The sequence below is a fragment of the Homalodisca vitripennis genome, chromosome 5 (assembly GCF_021130785.1).
Source record: "Homalodisca vitripennis isolate AUS2020 chromosome 5, UT_GWSS_2.1, whole genome shotgun sequence".
NCBI lineage: Eukaryota > Metazoa > Arthropoda > Insecta > Hemiptera > Cicadellidae > Homalodisca > Homalodisca vitripennis.
Window position 1 is genome coordinate 82,873,204 of NC_060211.1, and position 22,615 is coordinate 82,895,818.

General features: G+C 34.5%; 1 protein-coding gene across 2 annotated transcripts; it reads left to right on the plus strand.

Annotated features, from left to right (window-relative positions):
• The first annotated feature begins 3,793 nt into the window (after positions 1-3,793).
• LOC124362448 (glucosidase 2 subunit beta) lies at positions 3,794-13,480 on the plus strand. Of its 2 annotated transcripts, none has more exons than XM_046816963.1 (4): positions 3,794-4,053; positions 10,953-11,469; positions 12,172-12,273; positions 13,325-13,480. In XM_046816963.1, the coding sequence occupies exons 2-4, from the start codon at positions 11,019-11,021 to the stop codon at positions 13,378-13,380; spliced, it is 609 nt and encodes a 202-aa protein (XP_046672919.1). In that variant the 5' UTR covers positions 3,794-4,053; positions 10,953-11,018; the 3' UTR covers positions 13,381-13,480. The 2 variants fall into 2 exon arrangements, with proteins under 2 accessions (XP_046672919.1, XP_046672920.1); XM_046816964.1 differs by lacking the exon at positions 3,794-4,053 and adding an exon at positions 4,285-4,450.
• Positions 13,481-22,615: the final 9,135 nt, after the last annotated feature.

Consider the following 22,615-nt stretch of genomic DNA (forward strand, 5'->3'; position numbering starts at 1 on the left):
CTAAGTCACTTTTTTGTCATTTTTGAGTTATGGTCATATTTGGATTGCCAGCAGCTGATTTCATTTTATGGCAAAGAGACCCAAGTCGTAGTTCGCCTAAAAATCCGCTAGAGCGCAGAAGCTTACTGTGCCTGACTGATGTCAGCTGTTATATTCGGCCGGCAGAGTGGTCTAAGTCAGGCCGCTACACACGTTCAATTTCGGCTTGTCAGTTCGGTTTGTCAGTTCGGCTTGTCAATTCTAACTGACGCAGCAATCACATACACACGTTCAGTTTGGCTTGTCAGTTCGAATTCTGGTTAATTAACTCCAAAATTTTGTTGTGCTAGTGTTTCGGAAATTGCACGTTAAATAATGTTTTCGGTCGATGAGTTATTACTAATATATGGTGCAGTGGCTTGTGTAATTGTGAAAATAAGAAAGCGTCAACTCAAGCGGGGATCAGTGGACTAAAGACTGGCTTTGAAAACAAGCCCAGTACTCCCATGTTAACCTTTTAATGAACTTCGGTTTCACCCCAAAGATTGGCATAATTATTTGCGGATGAACGAAGAAGAAACATTCTTTTCCCCTAAACAACTCTATGAACTGAAGAAGGAAATCCTTACTCCAAGAACTCATTGCACTGACAACACAGTGTAATGTAAATAAAAAAAAACTACTTTTTCAAAGTCTGCTGTCACTTGGAAAAGGGCTATAAATTTCACTGACTACGGACACAGCAGCAAACACGCGGGACAGTTGCTAAACAGACGCCTGTCATTGGTGCGCATGCGCAGACAGTTGATTTGATGAACTGAACTGACGCTCCCATACACACGATCAGTTCGGCTTGCCGTCAAGCCGACTGTGTCAAAGCCGAAATGATGAATTTCCATCATGCCATCGGTTCAAATTTCTGGCTTGAGGTCACATCGTTTGAACAAACTTTTGCATACACACAGTCAATTCGGCTTGTCAGTTCGGCTTGTTCACATCGAATTGACAAGCCGATTTTGAACGTGTGTAGGCCGCTTCAGACTTAGACCAGTTTGCCTGAAATCGATTTGTTCATTCACTTGTCATAACCAGCTGAGGCTTGAAACAGTTGCTTTCTTTTGCCAATTATTGTTGTGTTTATAAAGTTCACGGTGATGGAAGACGATGATACACCTAGTGAGCCTAGCGTTATTCAGTACTCAGGATCAGATGACTTCCAACCTTCTGATGAATTTAGTTCAGGTAAGAAAATAAATAATTATGAAACCTAACCTCAAAACTTGTACCGGGCTGGGCCTAGATCTACACATTACTAGGTACTTTTTTTAGAGCGTACAGCTATAGTTCAATCTGTATAAACGAATATGTGTTTTTTGTTACAGATGACTCTCGGCACTCTGGAAAACCTGAAAATTCTGCTGGTGATGGTGATGGCGAAGGACATGATGAAATGATTCCAGTTGCTGTTTCAAGAAGAGCCACCCAAAAGGACACGAAAACGTCAAAGAAGAGAAAGCAAGCGACAAATTAGAAAGAAGCAAAGGAATTCTGGTTCGTCCTATAAAACAGAGGAAAGGTAAAAACAGTTTGTAGCAAAATTATTTAGAAATACTCCGTGCTTGTGCAAAAAAGAAATGTGACAATAACATTGATGAAGAAACAAGGAAACATGCTTTTTCAGTTTTTTTGGAAGTTGGGATCTTTCAAATTGCAAAATGCCTATTTGTGTGGCTTGGTTAAGCAAGAAATCCCAAAAATGTCGTCGGCCAAGGGATGGTTCCCGCCCAAACAAGAGCTCGTCCAACCATTTTTACATTCATAATGTGGATGGCAACAACATCAATGTTTGTAGAAAGTATTTTGTTGACACCTTTCAGATCAGCCACGGTCGATTGACGCGATCCTTGAAGAAGCTAAAAGATGGAAAAAGCACCTGGATTGGACGAACGTGGCTGTCACGTTCCATCAACAAAATTGCTGTTGATCGTATGAATGTTGTTAGGGAACATATATTCTCTTTTCCTGGTACCAATCGCATTATACTAGGACTCAAAACCCTAACAGAAAGTATTTACACCATCACACTTGACCATCACTGCTATGTACAAGTCGTATTTAGAATACTGTAATGGGAAAGGCGATTCCTGTCAGTGAGGCGGTGTATCGTCGCACATTTAACACTGAGTTCAACTTACATTTTCATTCCCCTCTAAAAGATACTTGCGGAAAATGCGATGTGTTTAAAAATAAATTGAACGTATTACAAAATGAGCAGGAAAAACAACATTTGAAAGCAATGCATGAACTGCATTTAAGAAAAGCAGAAGCTGCTAGGTCAGCAAAGGACGAAGACGCAAAGCAATCAAAAGATGATCCAAACTATTATGCGTTCACATTTGACCTAGAAAAAGCTTTACCATTTCCTAGGACTTACTACTGGTATAGCTTATTATAAGCGAAACATGTATTTGTACAATTTAGGGTGTCACGAACTAAAAAATGGGTTAGGGTTTATGTACACATGGGACGAAACCCAAGCTTTCCGTGGTTCCCAGAGATTAATTCCTGCGTAACCAAGCACTTGCTATCAAGGGCTAAAGATTGCAAACATATTGGTTATGTACAGCGATACATGTACTGGACAAAACAGAAATTGGAACTTTGCTCTTGCTATGCAAAAGTTGACACAGATGGAAACGTCTATCGATGTAATTGATTTGAAATACATGGTAAGTGGCCATTCATTTTTACCAAATGACACGGACTTTGCTTCAATCGAGTCCTATGCGCAGAAAAAAGCTACAGGTAATTTATTCCCCAAATGAGTGGAATGAGGCCATCCTGAAATGCCGAAGTAAGAATCCGTTTCACTTAACAAAAATGGACAGATAGGACTTCTATTCCACCACGGAGTTTAGTTGATGCTGTAACTAAACGGTCAGTGAAACGTTGATAAAGGAAAATTCAACTGGCTGAAAAACCCAGTGGATCAGATTTATCAGAGAAGAACCTTTTGTCCTTTTCTACAAGGGAAACTCTACAGAAAGATGTACAGTTTGAATCAGTGTCTCTCGCTTGGTCGAAACAAAAGACAAAGAAAAATCGAAACAATGACCAAATACCTGTTGGGTTGATTGAACAAAGTCACTTGTACAATGCTCCCGTCCTGTGACTAAAGAGAAGAAAAGGGATATGTTAGACCTTTTGGGACTATATTCCACCCGTTCATCATGAGTTCTACCATAACTTGATCACAGGTGATGATGTTGAGGACATTGGACCTTCTGGAAGAGGTGGCTGAACCAGAGCAAGACGAAAACATTGATTAAAAAAACATTTATCTGATGTAGGCCTATCATGTCTTTTTATTACGTTGAACTGTAATAAAGTAAGCTGCTTTTTATTATTACCAGTTTTTTTTATTTTTCATTTTCCCAGATAGCTAAAAGTATCAATTAAACGTAAGCCAAAGTGATCTAAGTCACGTTTTACGGTTTAAAGTGGTCTAAGTCACTTTTTTGGCTATAGCGTTAAGGAAAAACACGCTAAAAAACGTTATATGCTTTAAAAAATAAAAAATTATTGTACAAAAGTAACTAAAAAAATAATTGTTTAACTAAAGTCAGTCATTACAAAATTATTACAAAAAAATCTAAAACATCAATTATCTCAGAAACAGGTTTGTATGACTTAGACCACTTTGCATTTCAGCCGCCCAAATATAAAAAAGTAGTCCTTTGAGGATTAGTGGCATTGCATGGTTCAAGTTAAAACCTGCCATAAATACACAAATCGCAATATAAAAAATAGCCTAGTATGAGTAGTGATGTGGTACTGGTGGTTCGGTGGTTGTGTAATTGTGTTTGAGATGTTGATGTTATCTATCCGTGTAAACAAACTAACGGGTTGAAGGGAGACTGAAGTGTGAAGACTGGCGGTATAGCTGAGCCAAGAAAGGAATTATTGATATTGTCTGAAATTGTTAGTTGTCGGTTGTTATCTATGATGTTGATTTCCGACCAATTAATTATTATCGGTTGAAGGGAGTTCATGTAACTTAGAAAGCAAACTAAGGTATTTAAATAAAAAATTGTTTAAAAAGTATTAGTATGATATTTTTCACAAATAATAAATAGCATGTTGTCTACACTCTATCATGTAGACATATGCTACGGTAAAAGTAACAGTTACCTATGTTTAATTATACCAATTAGTTTATTTGTTTAAAGTTATATTGCATATATTACAAGTTATATTTATACATTCAGAATAGGGGCAGTTGGTTAATTTCTGGGTGGTTTCATGTTTTACACCAAATATGACACACGTTAGGTAGAGTACAATAAGCGATCCAGTTTTTATATCGATTGGTATAACCATCGATACTTAACCTGTTGAGGAGTACTGACAGCTATAACCGTCAACCTGTCTAGTGACCAGAGTAATCAAAAGTGTCATTAAAGGACTCCAGGTAGTAAATAGCACAATTTTTATCTGTATATTTAGTCAAAATGTATTTAACCCTTTTAGTGCCAACGTCCGAATTTTCGGACGTTGGATTATTGTGCGTAGTTTGCCAGCGTCCGAATTTTTCGGACGTTGGCAGTTTAGGCGAAGATTGCCGGCGTCCGTATTTTCGGACGTTTTGTAAAAAAAAATAAAAATTACTTTAATTAGTCAAAATAAACATACTTGTAATGTTTTAGAATCGCAATACAACGATCTTTCTGATAATTACATTACCCAGTTTATAAGTCATACTAGGTAGCCATATTTTGATTTTAAAGTTGGCTATTCTGTGCATTTCGTTTCTCAGCTGTCAACATTAGACAGCATTGTCGTTGTTGTTTACAGTTGTACTTTAGTTGTTCTTGAGTGTTTTGGTGGAAGTGAGATGTGCTAATGACTTCTTTCTATCAAAATGAAACGTTCTCATTCACCTGTTAGTGATAATACTATTGCTAGATTAGTAGAAAGTGAATATCTTTCAGACGGTTTCGTGAGTGAAATTTCAGAAAATGAAAAAGTGTCAAGTTCAAGTTCGGTTGTTGACGATACAGATAATGACCCGACCTACGATCCCGTTGGACCGACAACTTCCTCAGGTAATCAAGGTTTAGGACTGAATCGACTAAACTTGGTAATTGATACAAATTCAGATGAACCTAACAGTGATTCATCTGATAGTGAACCATCACGTCGTCATAGGGCTAGGCCTAACCAACAAGGCCATAGAATGATACCTCAAAGATCTAGGCTTAACGATAGGGATAGCAGTAGTAGTTCTGCAAAAGACTCTGAGAATGAACCTGACTGGGTGGAAGTGAACGAAACCAATGATATTGAACACAGGCCTAACCATTCCATACACTTTCAGGAACAGCCAGGGGTCAAGCACTGTCCTCCAATGAACTCTCCTCCAAGTGCTTATTTCAAAATTTTCTTTACCATTCCTTTGATTGAAATAATGGTTCGGTTTACAAACAAGTACGCCAGGAACTTTATTGATAAAAATCGCGATAGAATGAAAGAACACAGTAGGCTAAAATCTTGGAGACCTGTGACTGTAAACGAAATGCAAGCTTTCCTTCTGGTGTTGATAAATATGGCTATCAAAAGACAAAACACTATCGCTTCCTTTGGGTCTACTATTAAAAGTCAATTGATTCCTTGGTTCCCTAGAATGATGATGAGGAACCGTTTTCAGGCAATACTGAAATTTTTTCACTTGGTGGATACTACAAATTTACCTAAGTCAGGCCAACCAAACTACGATCCTTGTGCTAGGTTCGAACCACTGATTGATCACATGAACCGGATTTCCAAATTACATTTTACACCAGATAAAAATTTATCTATTGACGAAAGCATGATTGCAACCAAAACATTCACAGCTTCTCCAATACATACCTAAAAAGCATCACCGGTGGGGGTGTGAAGTTATGGATGTTGGTTGATGCTACCACTCATTATTGTGTAAGTTTTTTTGTATACAAAGGAGCCAAAGGCAATGAGAAGACAACGGTAAAAGAAAAAGGTTTAGGCTTTACAGTAGTGGATAAACTAATGAGTATGTCTAATTTGTACAATAAGGGATACCACATGTTTGTGGACAATTTTTTCACCTCCCTGACATTGGCAACACATTTATATTCTAAGGAATCCTTTATAACTGGCACTCTAAGGCACAACCGTAAAGGTATCCCTGCTCAAATGATACAAAAATTTAAAGTTGGTGAAACAAAATACATGAGGAAAAGTGAAATGATTATTCTTGGCTACAGACAAAAGCAGGCACAAAAAAAGCAGGTTTTGCTGTTGTCTACAAATGATGTCGCTGCTTCAGAGCGTAAAGTAAAACGCAGAGGAAATTTTACTGTCATATCTAACAAACCAAAAATGATACATAATTACAATGCTAATATGGGTGGGGGTTGATGGATCAGACCAAATGCTATACCAATACCTGGACGATAGGAGAAGTTTTAAATGTTGGAAAAAAAATTACCTTCAATCTCTTATCCAGAATGCTTTTGAATGCCTATATATTATACAAGCAAAACACTACAAAGCCTATATCACATCTAGAATTTCTGGTATCCATTGTTGACGAGCTAGGTGATCAGTGGCTTCAGTTGCAGGAAAGTGCCACCAGTCCTAGACCTATGGCAAGCATCCGTGGTGGTGGTGGTAATGCTGACGTCAGAAAATTTTTTTGAAAAAATTGGAGAAAAAAAGGAAAAAAACTGTTGTGTATGTAGCGTAGCAAGCACTAAATCAGGAGGAAAACGAAAAAATTATCCTATATGTGTGTTAAATGTAAGAGAGGAGTGCACACCAAGTGTTACCCTCAACACTTCTGCTGAATGTTCTCTTCAAATTTTCTACTTTGTACATTTTTATGTAAATAGTTACTTGTTATTTTAAGTGATCCCTAGAGAACAATATTTATTTATTTCGAGAGAGTTACTAGCCTATTGATCTGTGAAATATTTTGACTCTTGTGTTAAGACCTTCAAGAAAACAAGAAGACATTTAACAGATTAGGCAAAACGGAGTATTTTTCCAGGTTAGCACACTTTTGCATGTTCTTTTTGTTCTTTCACAATTTTTAATTTATCAGTTTGAAAGTTTGTAAATTTCAATAGAATAAAAGTAGGAATTCAGTGATGTAATCAATGTTTTTCCAATGTTCATTTTACTGTTGTGTATCACAAGTTAAACTCAAAAAAGTAAAAAATAAAAAAATTTTAAATACTAATTATTAAATTTTTTTAAAGTAATGTACACAATTTTTTGTCAAATAAAGTGCAGGATACAAAATACAACTATTTAAGTTTAAAAAAAACCCCATGAATTTATCTTAAAAAATAGTGTAGTTACAATTGTTTAAAGAATTATGGTACATTTTGGCTAAACGTGGCTGGCAATCTTGGTACAAACATGCATGTGTACGCCTGGCATTCCTGGTACAAATTTCGAAAATTTTGTTTGGCACTAAAAGGGTTAAACATTACAGAAGATCAATATATACTATCCTAATATTCCTTCATTAATACTTTTGTCGTTGTTGTTTAAACACAGGTAGGCTACATGTGAAGTGCTACCTCACATTTATTGCATTCATATGCAGCTTCTTTTCTTTTACTCCCGCTCCATGTTGTATTTGAGTACACAAAGCAGCGTTTTGATTAATTATTATTTTTACAATCACTATGTCACTAGGAATCAGCACCGTATATCTATGAATCAATGCATTTGCAAGAACCAAGAATATCATATAAATTGGCGCGAGAAAATTACTGGGCATTTGGTCGCATAGCTGTGATTATAAGTTCCGTCGAACTAGGAGCCAGCACACTACAGGAATAATTACTTTGCACATTTCACAGCCACAATTGTACTGAAGAACGCCACTAGAGAACGTAAACAGCTATTGTGTATTATTTTTTTAATCCCATAATGGATGGTTAAAATCGTCACTAGTCTTCTGGGATAAAATGGTTATGACCGTCAGTACTCTTTTGGGACCATTTTCAGCTACTCCTTAACAGGTTAATATTCACTTATCGAATATACCTTTATAAATCCTTTATACCTTTATAAATATCTATAGTTATAATCACAGTCATATTTTCACAATTAATGAGAATTATTGAATCTGAATTTCGTTTATTTTCTTGGCAAATTTCCAAACGAATCTACCAAATTTTTCTCCCTTTTGGAAATGTTAAAATTAATGTTTATTTTTAATGTAGCAAGCTCTTTGTCCTGCAACCATTTAAAAACAGTACACATTGTTAAAAAATACATTTTGGGCCAATATTTTCATGTTCATTGCCATTGTTTTTCTTGCAGATATCACTAGCCTACTCATTACATAAATGAAATAACAGTTGGCAATGACATTACTAGTCTACTGAGTACGTAAATAAAATAAAAAATGTCTGTCAATGATTAATTAAGAATTTCTATAGGTCAAATGGTATTCGATAGTATCAATATTTATTATTTGATTGTCGTGGTGGTTGCTTGTCATATTTCATCATCATCAGCGACTCTGATCCTAATACAGTGATCATTTATAACCATTTTTTCACGTTTTCATCAGTTGATGTGCTGGGACGTCCGAAGCGTTTGTCATCTTCAGTCACGGCTATCTTTGAAACGTTTATTTCACTTGTAAACCCTTTTTTACAAAGGTCTATACCTTTGTTAACATTTCCTACATTTTGTAACACTTTATTAATTTTTCACACAAAACTTGATACAAATTCTTGAATCCATTTTTTTAATAAACAAAATATACTGAGTTTCTTAAAACACATCTAACCTTAGCAGCTGCCACTGGAAACAATGAATAGATCTGGAAATTGTATTATACTTCATGAGCATGAGTATCAACATAATAAATAAATCTTGACAATTGGACTCTCCAAATCAACTAAATTTAAAAATGCCCATTACTCTTTACATTAGACCATTCATCAAATTAAACAGACGAACCTAATACTAAAACAATACAAAAAACGCTTGAAGTGTTCTTACTAACACAGTAATACACAAGTAATCATATAAGCTTTGGTTTTTATATAGTTTTCTGTCTTAATTGTGCAATATAATTGTAATTATAACCATTCTTTAAAGTGTATTAGTAATTTTTGTGATGGCTGTCATTATGCAACTTTACTTTTGAAATAGCATTTATTTTACCAATATTCATTTGGTAAATATCATTCCAAGGCAGATACAGTCTAATCTAAACAATATGTGTATACTTGCTGCAATAAGCAGTTAAATAAAATAAAAAAACCTATTAAAGCATCATCAGAACATTGTACGGTCACAGACAGGATTTGTCAAACATTTGTTATTTCTAACTTGGATCCAAAGCTATTGCGCGTCTTAGATGCACAGCCATTGGCTCTCTCAACTTCCAAACATTTCCAATTTATGTGACATAATTTGGTTCACCCATGTCTTTTCTGCTCAAAAATACTTGTATGGCCCTTTCATTTGATTTTAAAATTTATTTCTTACAATATATCTTATAAGTGTTATACATAAAATACTACTATACAAACAAAATAGTAAACGGAAAATTAGTAACAAGCTGTGCTGAGTAAAAGTAAAATATATCAATATAGAACTTTTTCAAGGGAGATAATATACTTTTAAAAAGCTGAGTGCTAAACAATATCAGCTATCATTATGTGACAGCGAGCCACATAAAATTAAAACAAAGAATCAATGAAAGGTTTCTCATTTAAAGTTGGCTGTCAGATTTATAGTTACCATACCATGGGCAATAAAGTTAGAGCTGAACTAGTTGATTTGAATTTTAAACCTTGGTTAAAACAAGGAAACTTGATTGTTCTATTTGTAACCTACAGGAAATGAAACAGTCTTTCATTTAGTGTATAAATGTCCAATTTTGGCCAAAGTTAAAATGTTTTGTTTGGTTCTAGGTTATTGAATTGGGATGACTATATTAGCATGATATACAAGGGGGATTGGCAGGTCTTGTTGGGGTTTATGAAAGAGGCTTGGGAAAAATGGGATTTTGTATAGGAATTTAATTTTAACAATTGTTTATTTAATTCAAAATTTTAATATCTTACAGCCGAAAGCCACCTCCCCACTCTTTAGCACATTTATTACACCACTCATTTACTGTAAAACTTTAAAGTTTATGTTTTTAATTGTATTAATGTGTGCAGGTTATAGATTGTGTTTACAATAAATAGTTTTATCCAATGTGGTAATTGTCATTGCAGCTTTGTATATTATTTATTATTATTATTATTTTATTAATTTACATTTCCTCTAAAATTTAATGCAATTAAATATTTAAATTTATCATTTTATACTTTTCAGGATTTGAAAGATGATGTTTTGTGTTTGTTAAAATCTTAAAATTAAACAATACTGGAATTTTTCATGTTGTGATAGCCAACCCAGCAGACGGCCCAAAGGCCATTGCTGAAGTGTGTTTGTTTATACTTGGTTCCGTGCTTGGCACCTGATTTTTCAATTTTTTGTTTTAAATAAAACAGTTTTTTTCTTCTTCTTCTATCAAAGATCAAAATTGTGGTTGTTTTAAAAAGCCACCCTGTATTAAAAAAATATTTATTGTACAATAAATTAAACTCAAGGAGTTTGTAATTTGGTTCCTTTCCTTCATAGTTTTATCTTAGGGCATTATTTTCACATCTACACAAAAATCTATCTTTCGAAAAGATATTAATTTTGACTTAAAAAATTGTGTAAAAATTGAAACTGTGACATCCGAATGAAATCTCAACAGGCCTTCCTGAATTTTGGTAAAGCTGAAATAATAGAATATCTGATATTATAGGTAGACTGTGCCATATTGATACTTTTCATATAAACTTGTATGATATCATACAAGTAGTCAAAAACTAAAGTTTTTATATCAATTTAATACATGAACAACATTTTTTTGTTCTCAGATTTATGTCAAATGAAGGATACATTTCATTCTACAATTAAAAATCCATTTTTGTGTGATAGTTGCTATGGGACATTGGACCAATGGTATAAAGCGTGTGAGACTGAGGACGGTCACAATATCAGTTATTGTAACAAGTTTAGTACTTTTAGTTTACCAAATAATGATAAGTTACAAAATAACTAGTGTTGAAATAGAAGAGAAACCTGAAGAAATGAGGAGTGCAAAAGTGGAAGTTTTAGATGTAAAAATTGCAAAGTTCTCATCTACCTCACCAAAGAGTGAAATAGACATAATGCCGAAGATTCCTACATTTAAAGGGACTCTGTTAAAAGATAAAAATTACATTCCAAATGTTAATGGCAAGATTTTTTGTGCTATGGACTCAATTGAAATAGACATGTCGAGAATAAACGATGATTACTGTGATTGTCCAACCGACGGAATGGATGAACCAGGGACAAATGCATGCGTGAATGGTAGATTCTTTTGTAACTATCAGGCAGACTTGAGAAATCGTAAGTAATAGTACATAATTATTATTAGTATTCTGAATATATATACATTACCATGGTATATAAAAAATATAAAAAAGAAAGTAATCATTTTGTGGGTTTTGCATATTTGTCAATTTCTCTTTGAAAAAATAATAATAACCGATTCACAAATTATTTGCAATAAATACTACTAAACAATAGCCTATATAAAACCAATTTTTCCATTTTTTATTTTTTGAAAATTAACTTAGGATGTGGTCTTGTTAGCTTACTTTAACCACAGAGAAACAAACCTGTGCTGTGAAAATGACGTTAATATTTAGTTGTAAAATTATTACAAGGTCATAAATGGTACAGTTTGCAATTTTATTAAATGTTAAAATTCTTTGAGAAAACCCAATACAAATTTTTATAATTTTACATTTCAACAAGTACATCCTTTATAAATTTTAGATAATGGTTCTGATTTTAAAGCTAGATGTATTGAATGTATATTGTACTCAATAAAATTTTTAAAAAGTGTCCATAGGAGAATTATTTATGTAAGTAAAATTACTATAAGAGTTGTCCATTGATGTTGGATTAAACTGATTCTACCCAAAATAATAATCGAATATAAATTAAAGTTAAATTATAAATTGATTTATTAGTTATGAAATATGTTCTATTTTTCATGTATATGTTTTATTTATCTACATAGTTATGTTGTGATATCTGTTTAAGGCCCAAAATCTATTCCATCTAGTCGCGTGAATGATGGGGTATGCGATTGCTGTGATGGTTCTGATGAGTGGAACGGTTTTCAGTTGCCCAACCGTCTTGCAGGTATTTATTAGTCACCCAGTATCGAGTAGAATAGCTCATCTTATCTGTGTGTATTTAACCAGATAGTACAGTTAGCTTACTAGAGAGAACTTGCTTCATAAATAAATATTGAGGATTCCATGTCAATACTGGACCCAGCTGTCATGTGGCCGTGTACGTGCAAATTGTTTTTAATTAGAAAAGAAATATTATTTGGAATGAATTTGGAATATATATTTTATTCAGAATTTGTAAAAATAACTCTGCAGCAGATATTTCGGATGTAGACTTGTTGTCTTTCATGACCTTGTTACCATTATCAATATGTTATTTTCAAGAATGAATTAATGACAGTTTCAGAGAAACTAATCTGTAATATGATTAATATAACAGCATAATGCTTTTATAAAATGCCTTGATACAGCAGAGTTCTCTGAATTTTAATACTGGTATTTAGTGAACACATTATTCCTAAGAGACTTTATATTAAATCAATGATGGTTCTTAGTATCATAACATATGAATTGTTTGTAAATTGTGCATAATATTCTGCAATCTGCAAATTCCACAGATTATAAATCTTGCACCAAAATATTATTTAAATAATAAATATTTAATGACTTTGGAGAAATTTGTCAAAGCTATAATGTATGTCATATTTTTCAGTTTATGTTTATGTTGGTAAGACCATTTTTCATTGATACAACTTAACGTGGCACCAGTATCGATCAAGGCTTATAATTGTATCTGACTAAACTAATATTATCTTGAGACATTTAAGTTCTTTAAGACTGAGTTTGTATTCTGGAATTTCTTTGTTTTTAATAACAAATCGAAATGAACATATTTTGAAGCAAAGTGGTATCATTAGAGTTTCTATGTAATAATTGTTGATTTGATGATATTAACTATTATAATTCTTAACAAATACAATTTTTCATAAACATTTGGTACCAATTATGTTATTACCTATTTATTGGCTGGGAGGGCACATGTTAATTTTTTGAAATATGCAATATTCAGTAGTTTGAGGAAGTTGGGGTTTTAAAGGTTTTGTTGTTGTATTTTTCAGATGACATTCAAAAGTCCTTGGGAAGATTTCAGAGTCCATGTTCATACCACTGCTAATAAGTAGCGATCTGTGATTGAAAGTGAATGTTTATATATTTTTATCAGTTAAGTTAAATGTAGGAAACTTATGATAGAAAATAAAAGTACGTCAGTGATTTCCCTGTGTTTATTTCTCAGATTCTTCTACCCTGTTTATTTGTTAAAAATTACAAACAGCCAGATTGCCATTTTTAGCCATAAGTTGTTAATATTTGGCACTTATCCACCAAACTTATTGGATAGAGTGAAAAATCTGAAATAAAAGCTAAAAGTTTATTTTTGTTAAAGAATTGTAAATATATAAAAATGTAATAAACTTTAAATATTTTTTGTCTGGATTGGAAGTTAATTTTTTCCATTGTAATTTATTAATAATATAAGTAACAATAACAATAATGACTGTAAGAAGTATAGCAACTGCAGCGAAACATGTGATGGTGAATACCCCACTACCCTTCCATAACTTTAAAGGCAAGGTAAACCATTCATAATACAGTATAACAAAGCACAACTAACGAAAAATATATCAAACAGCAATAAAAAAAGTTTAAATTATCATCTATTGATAATGTGTTGGTTTCTTTGATGTACTTGTGTCATTACTTTGCAACTCAATGCTTAAATTTACCATACAAATCACTGGGAATCAAAATAATATTAATTTTAAGTGCACTCATAATAATAATCATAAATATTACCAAGATGCAATTAAACCAGTAATAACACAAGTAAATAACAAAACACAAATGAAAATATGAACAAAGCCAGTTATAACTAAGCACTTGTAATAAATAAGTGATGGTCCTTTGTATCTTTAAGCAATCTTAGAATGTTAACATAATTTAAAAACACCTTTTATCTCCAAAGAAATCTCCCTAATCTCTTTCTTTTTTTAAGGAGAGGTTGACACCCCTTTTAACCCTTATTCTGTCCGTCCTCATGGACTACTGGCCTTTGAGAAATCTGCAAACAGAATAAAGTCAAAGGTCGAAGGTACTGATAAAAAGTGCTATGATCACAGACAGGATTTGAACCTGTCTCTAACTCAGAACCAGAATCTATTCTAATTGTGCCGCAACACCATAACATTATCAAGATTCACACCACTTTTTTCACGTAATCTGCTTTAATAAGCAGGTTACAGTAATCTGTAATAATAATTTTATTTTAACTCATTTTGAATGTATTTTAAAAGGTAACTATCGTCAAGCAAGGAAAATAAAACATAATTTTGTGATTTTACAAAACATAATATAAATAATAATTTTCTTACATTTTTAAGGGGGTCTCAGGCTCCCTTAGGCCCCATGGAATCGTTGCCGTTGTTCCAAAACACTTATCTTGAATCTATTTATATACACACCTCAACAATATTGTAGCTTATTTAGATATTAAATTTTCTGTCGATATTTGTCCTCTATATTAATTAGCTGTTTCATTCTTCTTTGACTGAATTTTGAGGTACACTAAAACTCTCATTAAGTAAAATGTACACACTTTTAGTTCTTCACAAAAGCTAATAAATATTAAAACAAATACAATGATTTTCATGTGCTCCCTGTACTATGTGTTAACCGTTGAGATGCCAGTAAAGAAAAGAGAAAGATGTAGATCGAGAGAGGGGGATAACAGAAGAAGGTCTCTTCCACTTTTAATCTTGGGCCCACACCAATATGTTCAAAATTCAATATATCTGTTTCTACTGTTTATAAAATACTAATTTCTTTTGTAATTGTTATAATTTAATTATTTTAATTTATTCCAATATAAATTTATCTTAGTATATGGTGAATTTCACCAATAAAACTGTGCCCTTCACCAGAGAATATCCACTCATTCGAAATTTGTTTTGTTTATTGCCAATCTGTTGCAATGCAAAAAAAGTTATTTTTAGATTTTTTTTATTGTTATTTTATTGCAGCCAAAACATTGTTTGTTTACAAAGTCCATCATCTATTCGTGCATCGGGTATTTCCATAGTACAATAAACACTAGAAATAATACCATAAAACAACAATATTGGGAAATAATACCAGGATAGATGACAAGAAAAACACGGTAGCTGTCTGTGCTGAGCAACTACAGCAAATTCATCAAGGTGCAAACACTCATGACAAAAAACCAAGGAAGTGCATACATCTAGTAGAAAACCCCAGAACTACTTGTGTGATGCGTAGTTGGCATAGAAATGCTTCTTGCACAATATTGGATCAGAAAACTGGAACAGAAGTCAGAATATTCTTTATTACAATTTCTTTAAGAAATGCAATGGTGTCAAAACAATACTGTATACAAACATGAGTATTTTCATAAAATTGTAATACAATATAATATGTAACTTAAGTCCAGGTTGTTTGATCAAATTCGTCCATTGAGTAGATTGGATTGTCCAACAAGAAATTCTTCAGTCTGTTGTTTAGTGTTGCACCAGTTCCCTGTCTGAAGTCTTGTGGTAGATGGTTGAGGATCTTTATACCGGCATATATTGGTTGCTTTGCAAAAAGAGAAGTTCGATGAGCTGGGAGATTGAAGCGGTTTGCATGTCTTGTATTATAGTTGTGAAGGTCGGTTCCTTGGGCTGGTTTTTTGATTGATGCATAGTGAGCCACCTCACAAATGTACATTGCATATACAGTCAAGATTTTGAGGTTCTTAAAATGTTCTCGGCAGCTCTCCATAGGTTGTAGGCCTAGTATAGTTCTTACAGCCCTCTTTTGCAATATTAAAATCCTGTTCATGTTGGTCTTGGTAGTTCCACCCCATGCAGCTATACCATACTTTATGTGGGTTTCACAGAAAGCGTGGTAAATTATTTTTGCTATTTCTGGAGTGCCAATTTGCGTCATTCTTCGTATTAAAAATATACCAGTATTCAATTTTTTGCATACATTGTCAATGTGGGCTGTCCAGGTAAAGGAACTGTCAATGGTAATTCCCAGGAAGCATGCACTCTCTTCCACTTCCACCTTAGGTAATGCTGGGTCCTCCCTTCCTCTTCTGCCAAACATAATTTGCTTAGTTTTCTGTGTGTTTATAACTAAGTCATTTTCATTGCAGTATTGAGTGGCTAGATTTGTGGCAATAAATGCACTTATCTGAAGTAATTCTGTACTCTCCTTACCCAGCACAAGGGTAGTATCATCAGCATACATTATGGGAGTACAACTGTCGCTTAGATATGCTGGTAGGTCATTTGTTGTCAGGATAAAGAGAGCTGGCCCCAGAACAGAACCTTGGGGTACCCCTCTTGTTATTGGTAGAGGTGTTGATAGAACTTTTTTGGTGATACCCTTTTCTTGACTTAAAAGCTCCACAATCTGATGTCGATTGGCAAGATAGTTCTGAACCCATTCTGCTGCTTTTCCCACTATACCAAGGGATTGTAACTTGGTGAGGATAAGGTCACGGCCAAGGCAATCGAAGGCCTTGCTAAAGTCCAGCATAATACCTGCTGCTATTCTGCCAGCTTTTATATGGTCAATAGTTTCCTCAAGTAGACTTATTAAGGCTGTTGTTGTGGATTTGTGTTTCCTGAAGCCATGTTGGTTTGGTGTCATCAACTCATTTTCATAGCAATAATCCAATAATCTTTTGAGGGCTATCTTCTCAAACAGTTTGGATACTGTTGAGATGACTGGTATTGGTCTGTAATTGTTTACTTCCAATTTGTTTCCCCCCTTATGTTTTGGATAAACTTTGGATGTTTTAAGCTGTTGGGGGAAAATTCTTTGACAAAAAGATCTGTTAATTAGGTATGAGAGGGGTTCAGACAACTCCTCACAACAGGATTTCAAGATCCCTGAAGATATTTCATCCAGACCAGCTGAGTGCGTTGATTTCAGAGATTTTATTACATTTTGCACCTCTTCTACTGATGTGGGATGTAGTTCCTCAAGTTTGCTGTTCGTGATGGGTGTTAATGTAGGTAATCCTGGTGTTGTAAAGTCATTTCGTTGTTTTCTTAAAGTATTGTCTGCAATGTTTGTAAAGTATTCGTTCAGGAAATCTGCAATTTCCTGAGGGTCTATAAGTTTTTTTTCCATCAGCAAGTAGTTCTAACTTTGGTTTGTTGTCATTCTTTCCTGTCTTTTCATCATTTATGACCTTCCATGTTGCTTTGGACTTGTCATGAGCTTGATTGATGTATGTCACTATGTGCTGTCTCTTTACATCTCTTAGTTTCAAATTGTATGCTCTTTTCCTGGTTGTCATTTGGGTTTTGTCTGTTGTAGAGCCAGTCAGTTCAAATCTGCACTGAGCCTCCAGAAAGTCCCTTTTTAAGCTTTGTGCTTCATCATTTAAGAAGTATTTTGCCTTGGCTTGTTTTCAAGGTCTAGTTTTCTTTTTGGGGCATGCAATATCCAATATAACATTCAGGGTTGTAGAAAAAGCGTCATATGCATCTTGTAGGTGGTTTACATTTTTTACATTGTCCCAATTTTGTGTTTGTAAGAGAGATTTTAGCATCACCATATTGTCATCGTTGAGACTGCGTCTTGTAACAGAAACTGTAGTTTTTTTTTTTTGTAGGGATGTTAAGGGTACACAGCTGGGCTCTGTGATCACTGAGTCCAGTTTGTAGTATGTCCACTTGTACAACAAGTTCCAAACTGTTTGTACATACCTAGTCAATAGAGGACTGTGTGGTGCTGGTAATCCTTGTAGCTTGAAGGGGCAGTCTTGTGGTATTGAAACTTAATAGCATTTCATTGATTAGATTGTTTTTTGAGGTTTCCTTAAGCATATCTACATTTACATCGCCCATTATTATGAGTAACTTACTGTAGGCTTTGGTGTCCTCTAAAAGTCGTGACATAATATTTTAAAAAGGTTCAAGTTGTCCACTTGGGGACCTATATGTGCCTAAGATGTATAAATGTAGATTGTTGATAGTTACACGACATAGTTCAGTCTCGCAAATTAGCTCTTCACAGAAAGATGTGTTGTCTATGTGCTCTGTCACGACTTCTAGGGTACTTTTGATGTAAATTGCTACACCTCCTTTAGCATGGGTTTTCCTACAGAAAGCTGATAATAGAGTGTAGTTTGGTAGTCTTATTTTTCCAATATCTTCTTCTTTTAGACCATGTTCGCTAAATATGACAACACTAGGTGTAAGAATCTCAAGGTGATGAGCTAGTCTATCGATTTTGTTATGAAGACCTTCAATGTTCTGGTGAAGTACTGTCATATTGTAGTTTTTATGAAAAGAAATTTTATTTTAACTTTTTTTTAATTTTTTAATTTGCTTTCTTTTACTTGTCTTTGGTCTAAAAAATGGGTTGTGTTTTGGTCTTGTAGAGCATCTGCAGGGAATGGGAGCACCTGTGACTGATTTTCAGTTGAAGTGAACTGAGACATATGGTTGGTCTGTGATAGGTAGCTTCATCAGTAGCTTCAGTATAGCCATAGTGTTTCTTCATATGCTCCAAGTAGAATGCATTGTTTTCTTGGAAGAACTCCTCATAATATTCATCATTTTTCCTCAACTTTGAGCTCAGTGGTGGTGAGTTGCTTAGTTTCATTTTTACGTCCAAGCTGGAAGGTATTTGGAGTCGCAAGGCATTTGATTTACTGGCAGCTTTTGTCATTTGAAGAGATACACTGAACATATATCCCTTCTAGCCTTCAGTTGTTTGGAGAGCAGCGACTTCTCCTACTTGGGTAGATTTGGGCTTCCATGTCCTTCTTCGTCTCTGCAGTTTTTGTTTCCAGGTTTGGCTGGTTCCTGAAGTCAGGTATGGGCTACATTCAGTCAAGGCGTACAGTTTTTCATTACAGGTTTGGCTGGTTCCTGAAGTCTGGTGGTGTGGGCTACATTCTGTCAAGGCGTACAGTTTTTCATTACAGGTTTGGCTGGTTCCTGAAGTCAGGTATGGGCTACATTCAGTCAAGGCGTACAGTTTTTCATTACAGGTTTGGCTGGTTCCTGAAGTCTGGTGGTGTGGGCTACATTCTGTCAAGGCGTACAGTTTTTCATTACAGGTTTGGCTGGTTCCTGAAGTCGAGTGTGTTCTTATATCTGTTAAAGAGTTCTCCAGTTTTTGTTGGCAGGTTTGATTGGTTCTTGAAGTCAGGTCTACCTCTGTCAAGGTGTTATTCAGTTTTTCATTACAGGTTTGTCTGTCTCCTGAAGTTAAAGTATTTATAGCTAGGGTATTAATAGCTATCTCCATCCGATCAAGTTTTGTTTTGATACCGGACATTTCAAATAGGAGGGATGAGGGAGGACTATCTTTGATTATTTCGGCTGGAGTGGAAGTTTGTGTCTCGGAATCATGAAAAGTCTTGGTTTCATGATTTTCAATTTTCTTTTGCACAGTTAAAACAGTTTTTTCAAGCTCTGCTATTCGTTTTACATAGCTATCAATGAGTTGACTAAGTTGTAAATCATGTTCCTCATAGATAAATTGCGCTTCTTGGCAAAGTTTCTTCTCTTTATAGTGAGCTGAGCTTCAACATCTGCATTCAGTTGTAGGAGATTTTCAATTTTATGTAGATGTTTCTTTTCTTCATTTCCCATTTCTTCAAGTTTTTCCTCCATAATGCTCAGTTTGGTCTTTAGCTTGAGTGTTTAGTCTTTTTTAAGAGTTAATTTTCTTTCTACTAATGCTGATCCAATTTTTGCTGCCATTTCTAATTTATCCTCCCGACTGTTCGAGTTTTCTAAAAAAATATTTGCAATGAGACTGTTTTCTAGTTCCTGAATGGTATCAGAGCTATTTAGAGAGAGTGAGTCAGTGAGTACTTGGTTTAATAGCTGTGGCTGTTTGTCAGCACTGCAGTTTGTGCATTTCCATTTTCCAATTTCCTGGCGAGTTAATTTTTTGAGGACCTTATCTAAAATATTTTGACAGCCTGCATGGTACCAGTTATTGCATAAACCTGTACATTGTATTCCAGAAAATCTGACTCCAATGCCACAGTTACCACATGGATATTTTGTGGACATTTTGAATCAGTATCTCACTGTAGTTTGAATGGTAAGCAGCAAGAAAGATTTTATGTTTATATAAAGAGGTTTAGTATGACAATTGCAGGATTATAGGTCTCATTAGGAGTCAGCAGTGAGTAGCAAGCAGATGTCTGAGGTCAGTTATCAGCAGCCGCACTGTCAGCAGGTGAGGTCAGTACACTCAGCCGCTTGACACACTTACTCCATCTGTCCGTCTGCCACCTGTTGGTGTATTGGTGTAGTGTTGGAGATTTACGTGTTTAACAGCAGTGAGTTGGCTGTGACCTGTGATGTCACTTCCCATACATGTTTTGTTAATTAGTAGTGATGGTTTTTTATAGATTAAAAATATGAGCTTTACTCTAATTTTTCCTTGAAATGATCTTGTTAAGGATAAAATTAAATGTAGTTTATTACAATGAAGTTGCTATAAGAAAAAGTTATTTTGTTCTTGAAAGTGAATTACTGACTACAAGATTGGCAGTGTCAGTTACTTGTGTAATTTTGTTTTTTTTAGTTGTTTCTTGATAATAATATAATGTTGATTACTTACAAGTGTTCCAAGGTAAGATTTATGTGCAAGTAATAATAATTTGTTGGGGTATTACCACTTTAAAACACTACTTTCTTGGGAGACACTTTCACTAGACTGTAGTCAGTCAGCCATTTTGTTTTGAACAATATAACAATGTGTAATTCTAAGAGATTAGCACTCTTAAGTAATTGCTATAAACACAATATTACGTCAAAACCGTGAAGGAGTTAAAGTGCCGGAAATTCTTGGCACTTTTAGTAACCTTCCGATAAATCATGGAGTTCCAAAGATGTGAACTGTTTCGTTTTCGGAACCGTTCCAGTTCAATGGACACATCTCTAATTCGATTGAAGGTGTTCATTGTACACTAAGAATGTGATTATCTTAAGTTTAGGGTTGTCTGAAGTACATTATAAGAATTACATTTTTCATAATCCAGTCACATTGTTGGTATAAACCCATTTTAAAACAGAAAGTTACTTTACTAAAACTTTTGATGAATTGTTTTATAAATTATGACAGCATGAAAATCATGCTCTCTGTGAGCGTTTCGGCAGTGAATGAAAGTCATAAGTGACTGCAATAGAAACCAGATAGTGTTGTTCAGTTATTCATAGAATCAGATATTCTCACGATCCGTCAGTTATATATTAGGAATGTGATGGTCTACACCTATAGGCACAGGGAGGCGGTACTCGGTCGAACTACTCACAGCTACTCTACCAGGGCCGCTGTGGGGGGTGGTGTGCAGGCTCCTGTCATCGAGATGACTGTGAACCTGACGAACGCATACTACGTGGCGAGTACATTGTACAGGCGCATGCCTCCAGTGATAAGGGACCTGCGGGCCGAACCAACTGGTCTGTTCAAACGACTGATTACTACCTGGCTGCGGATGGTCAGCTCTGATAACGCTGAGTCTCTCCTCACTCCCACTTACCGTTATTAACTACATTTACTATAACTACTTTCAGTTGCTGTGCCGTCGTTTCAGCAAATACAACATGTTCAACCGCTTTCCTAGATATTTTTGTTTTCGTAACTTTTATTTTATTTTATTTTGTGGGACTGATTGTGTGAGCTGAATTTTGCTTATTGTATGGATTTATAAAAAAGTCTGTTCTATTAAAATTGTTGTAAATAAGAGCTCGCCGTCACGCACAGGCCTCGGCCCATGTGACAGTATTTTCATAATAATAATCATGTAATTGTAATTATTGTATATTTCAAAATAAAGATTAATTTGATTTAATTTGTCACCTGACCTGTGACGATACACCCAGGAATATTGATACGTTTTAACAAATGATTGTGTATTATTTTCTAACTTTTCAACATAATAAAGTTAGAGTTACTGCAGTATATATACTATATTAGCATGCTTTCTGTTGGGATTTGATTACATTCTAAGTTAATATTTCATGAATGCCGATACTCGCTGAAGAGGCACATGTGGTGCCACTGCCCAGTTTTTTTAGACATCAATACCAATCTAAAGCAAGCTTTTAATGACTGCTTGTCTTAACCAAAATTTTTATTATCAAAATAGGAACCAAAACTTTGGTTAACCCTCCGAGCGTCCATCATATTTCCCTAAACGTCCACCTGTTTTTGTAACTTTTGTAGTCTTTTTTGCACAATTCATAAAATATCTTAAGAATGGTTTAAATATAGTGTATTATACATCATCTTTCTTGGAAAGAATCACAGAATATGCTTATATAAGAATTAAAATCTTTAAAAAAACTTTCTTTTTGCAACAG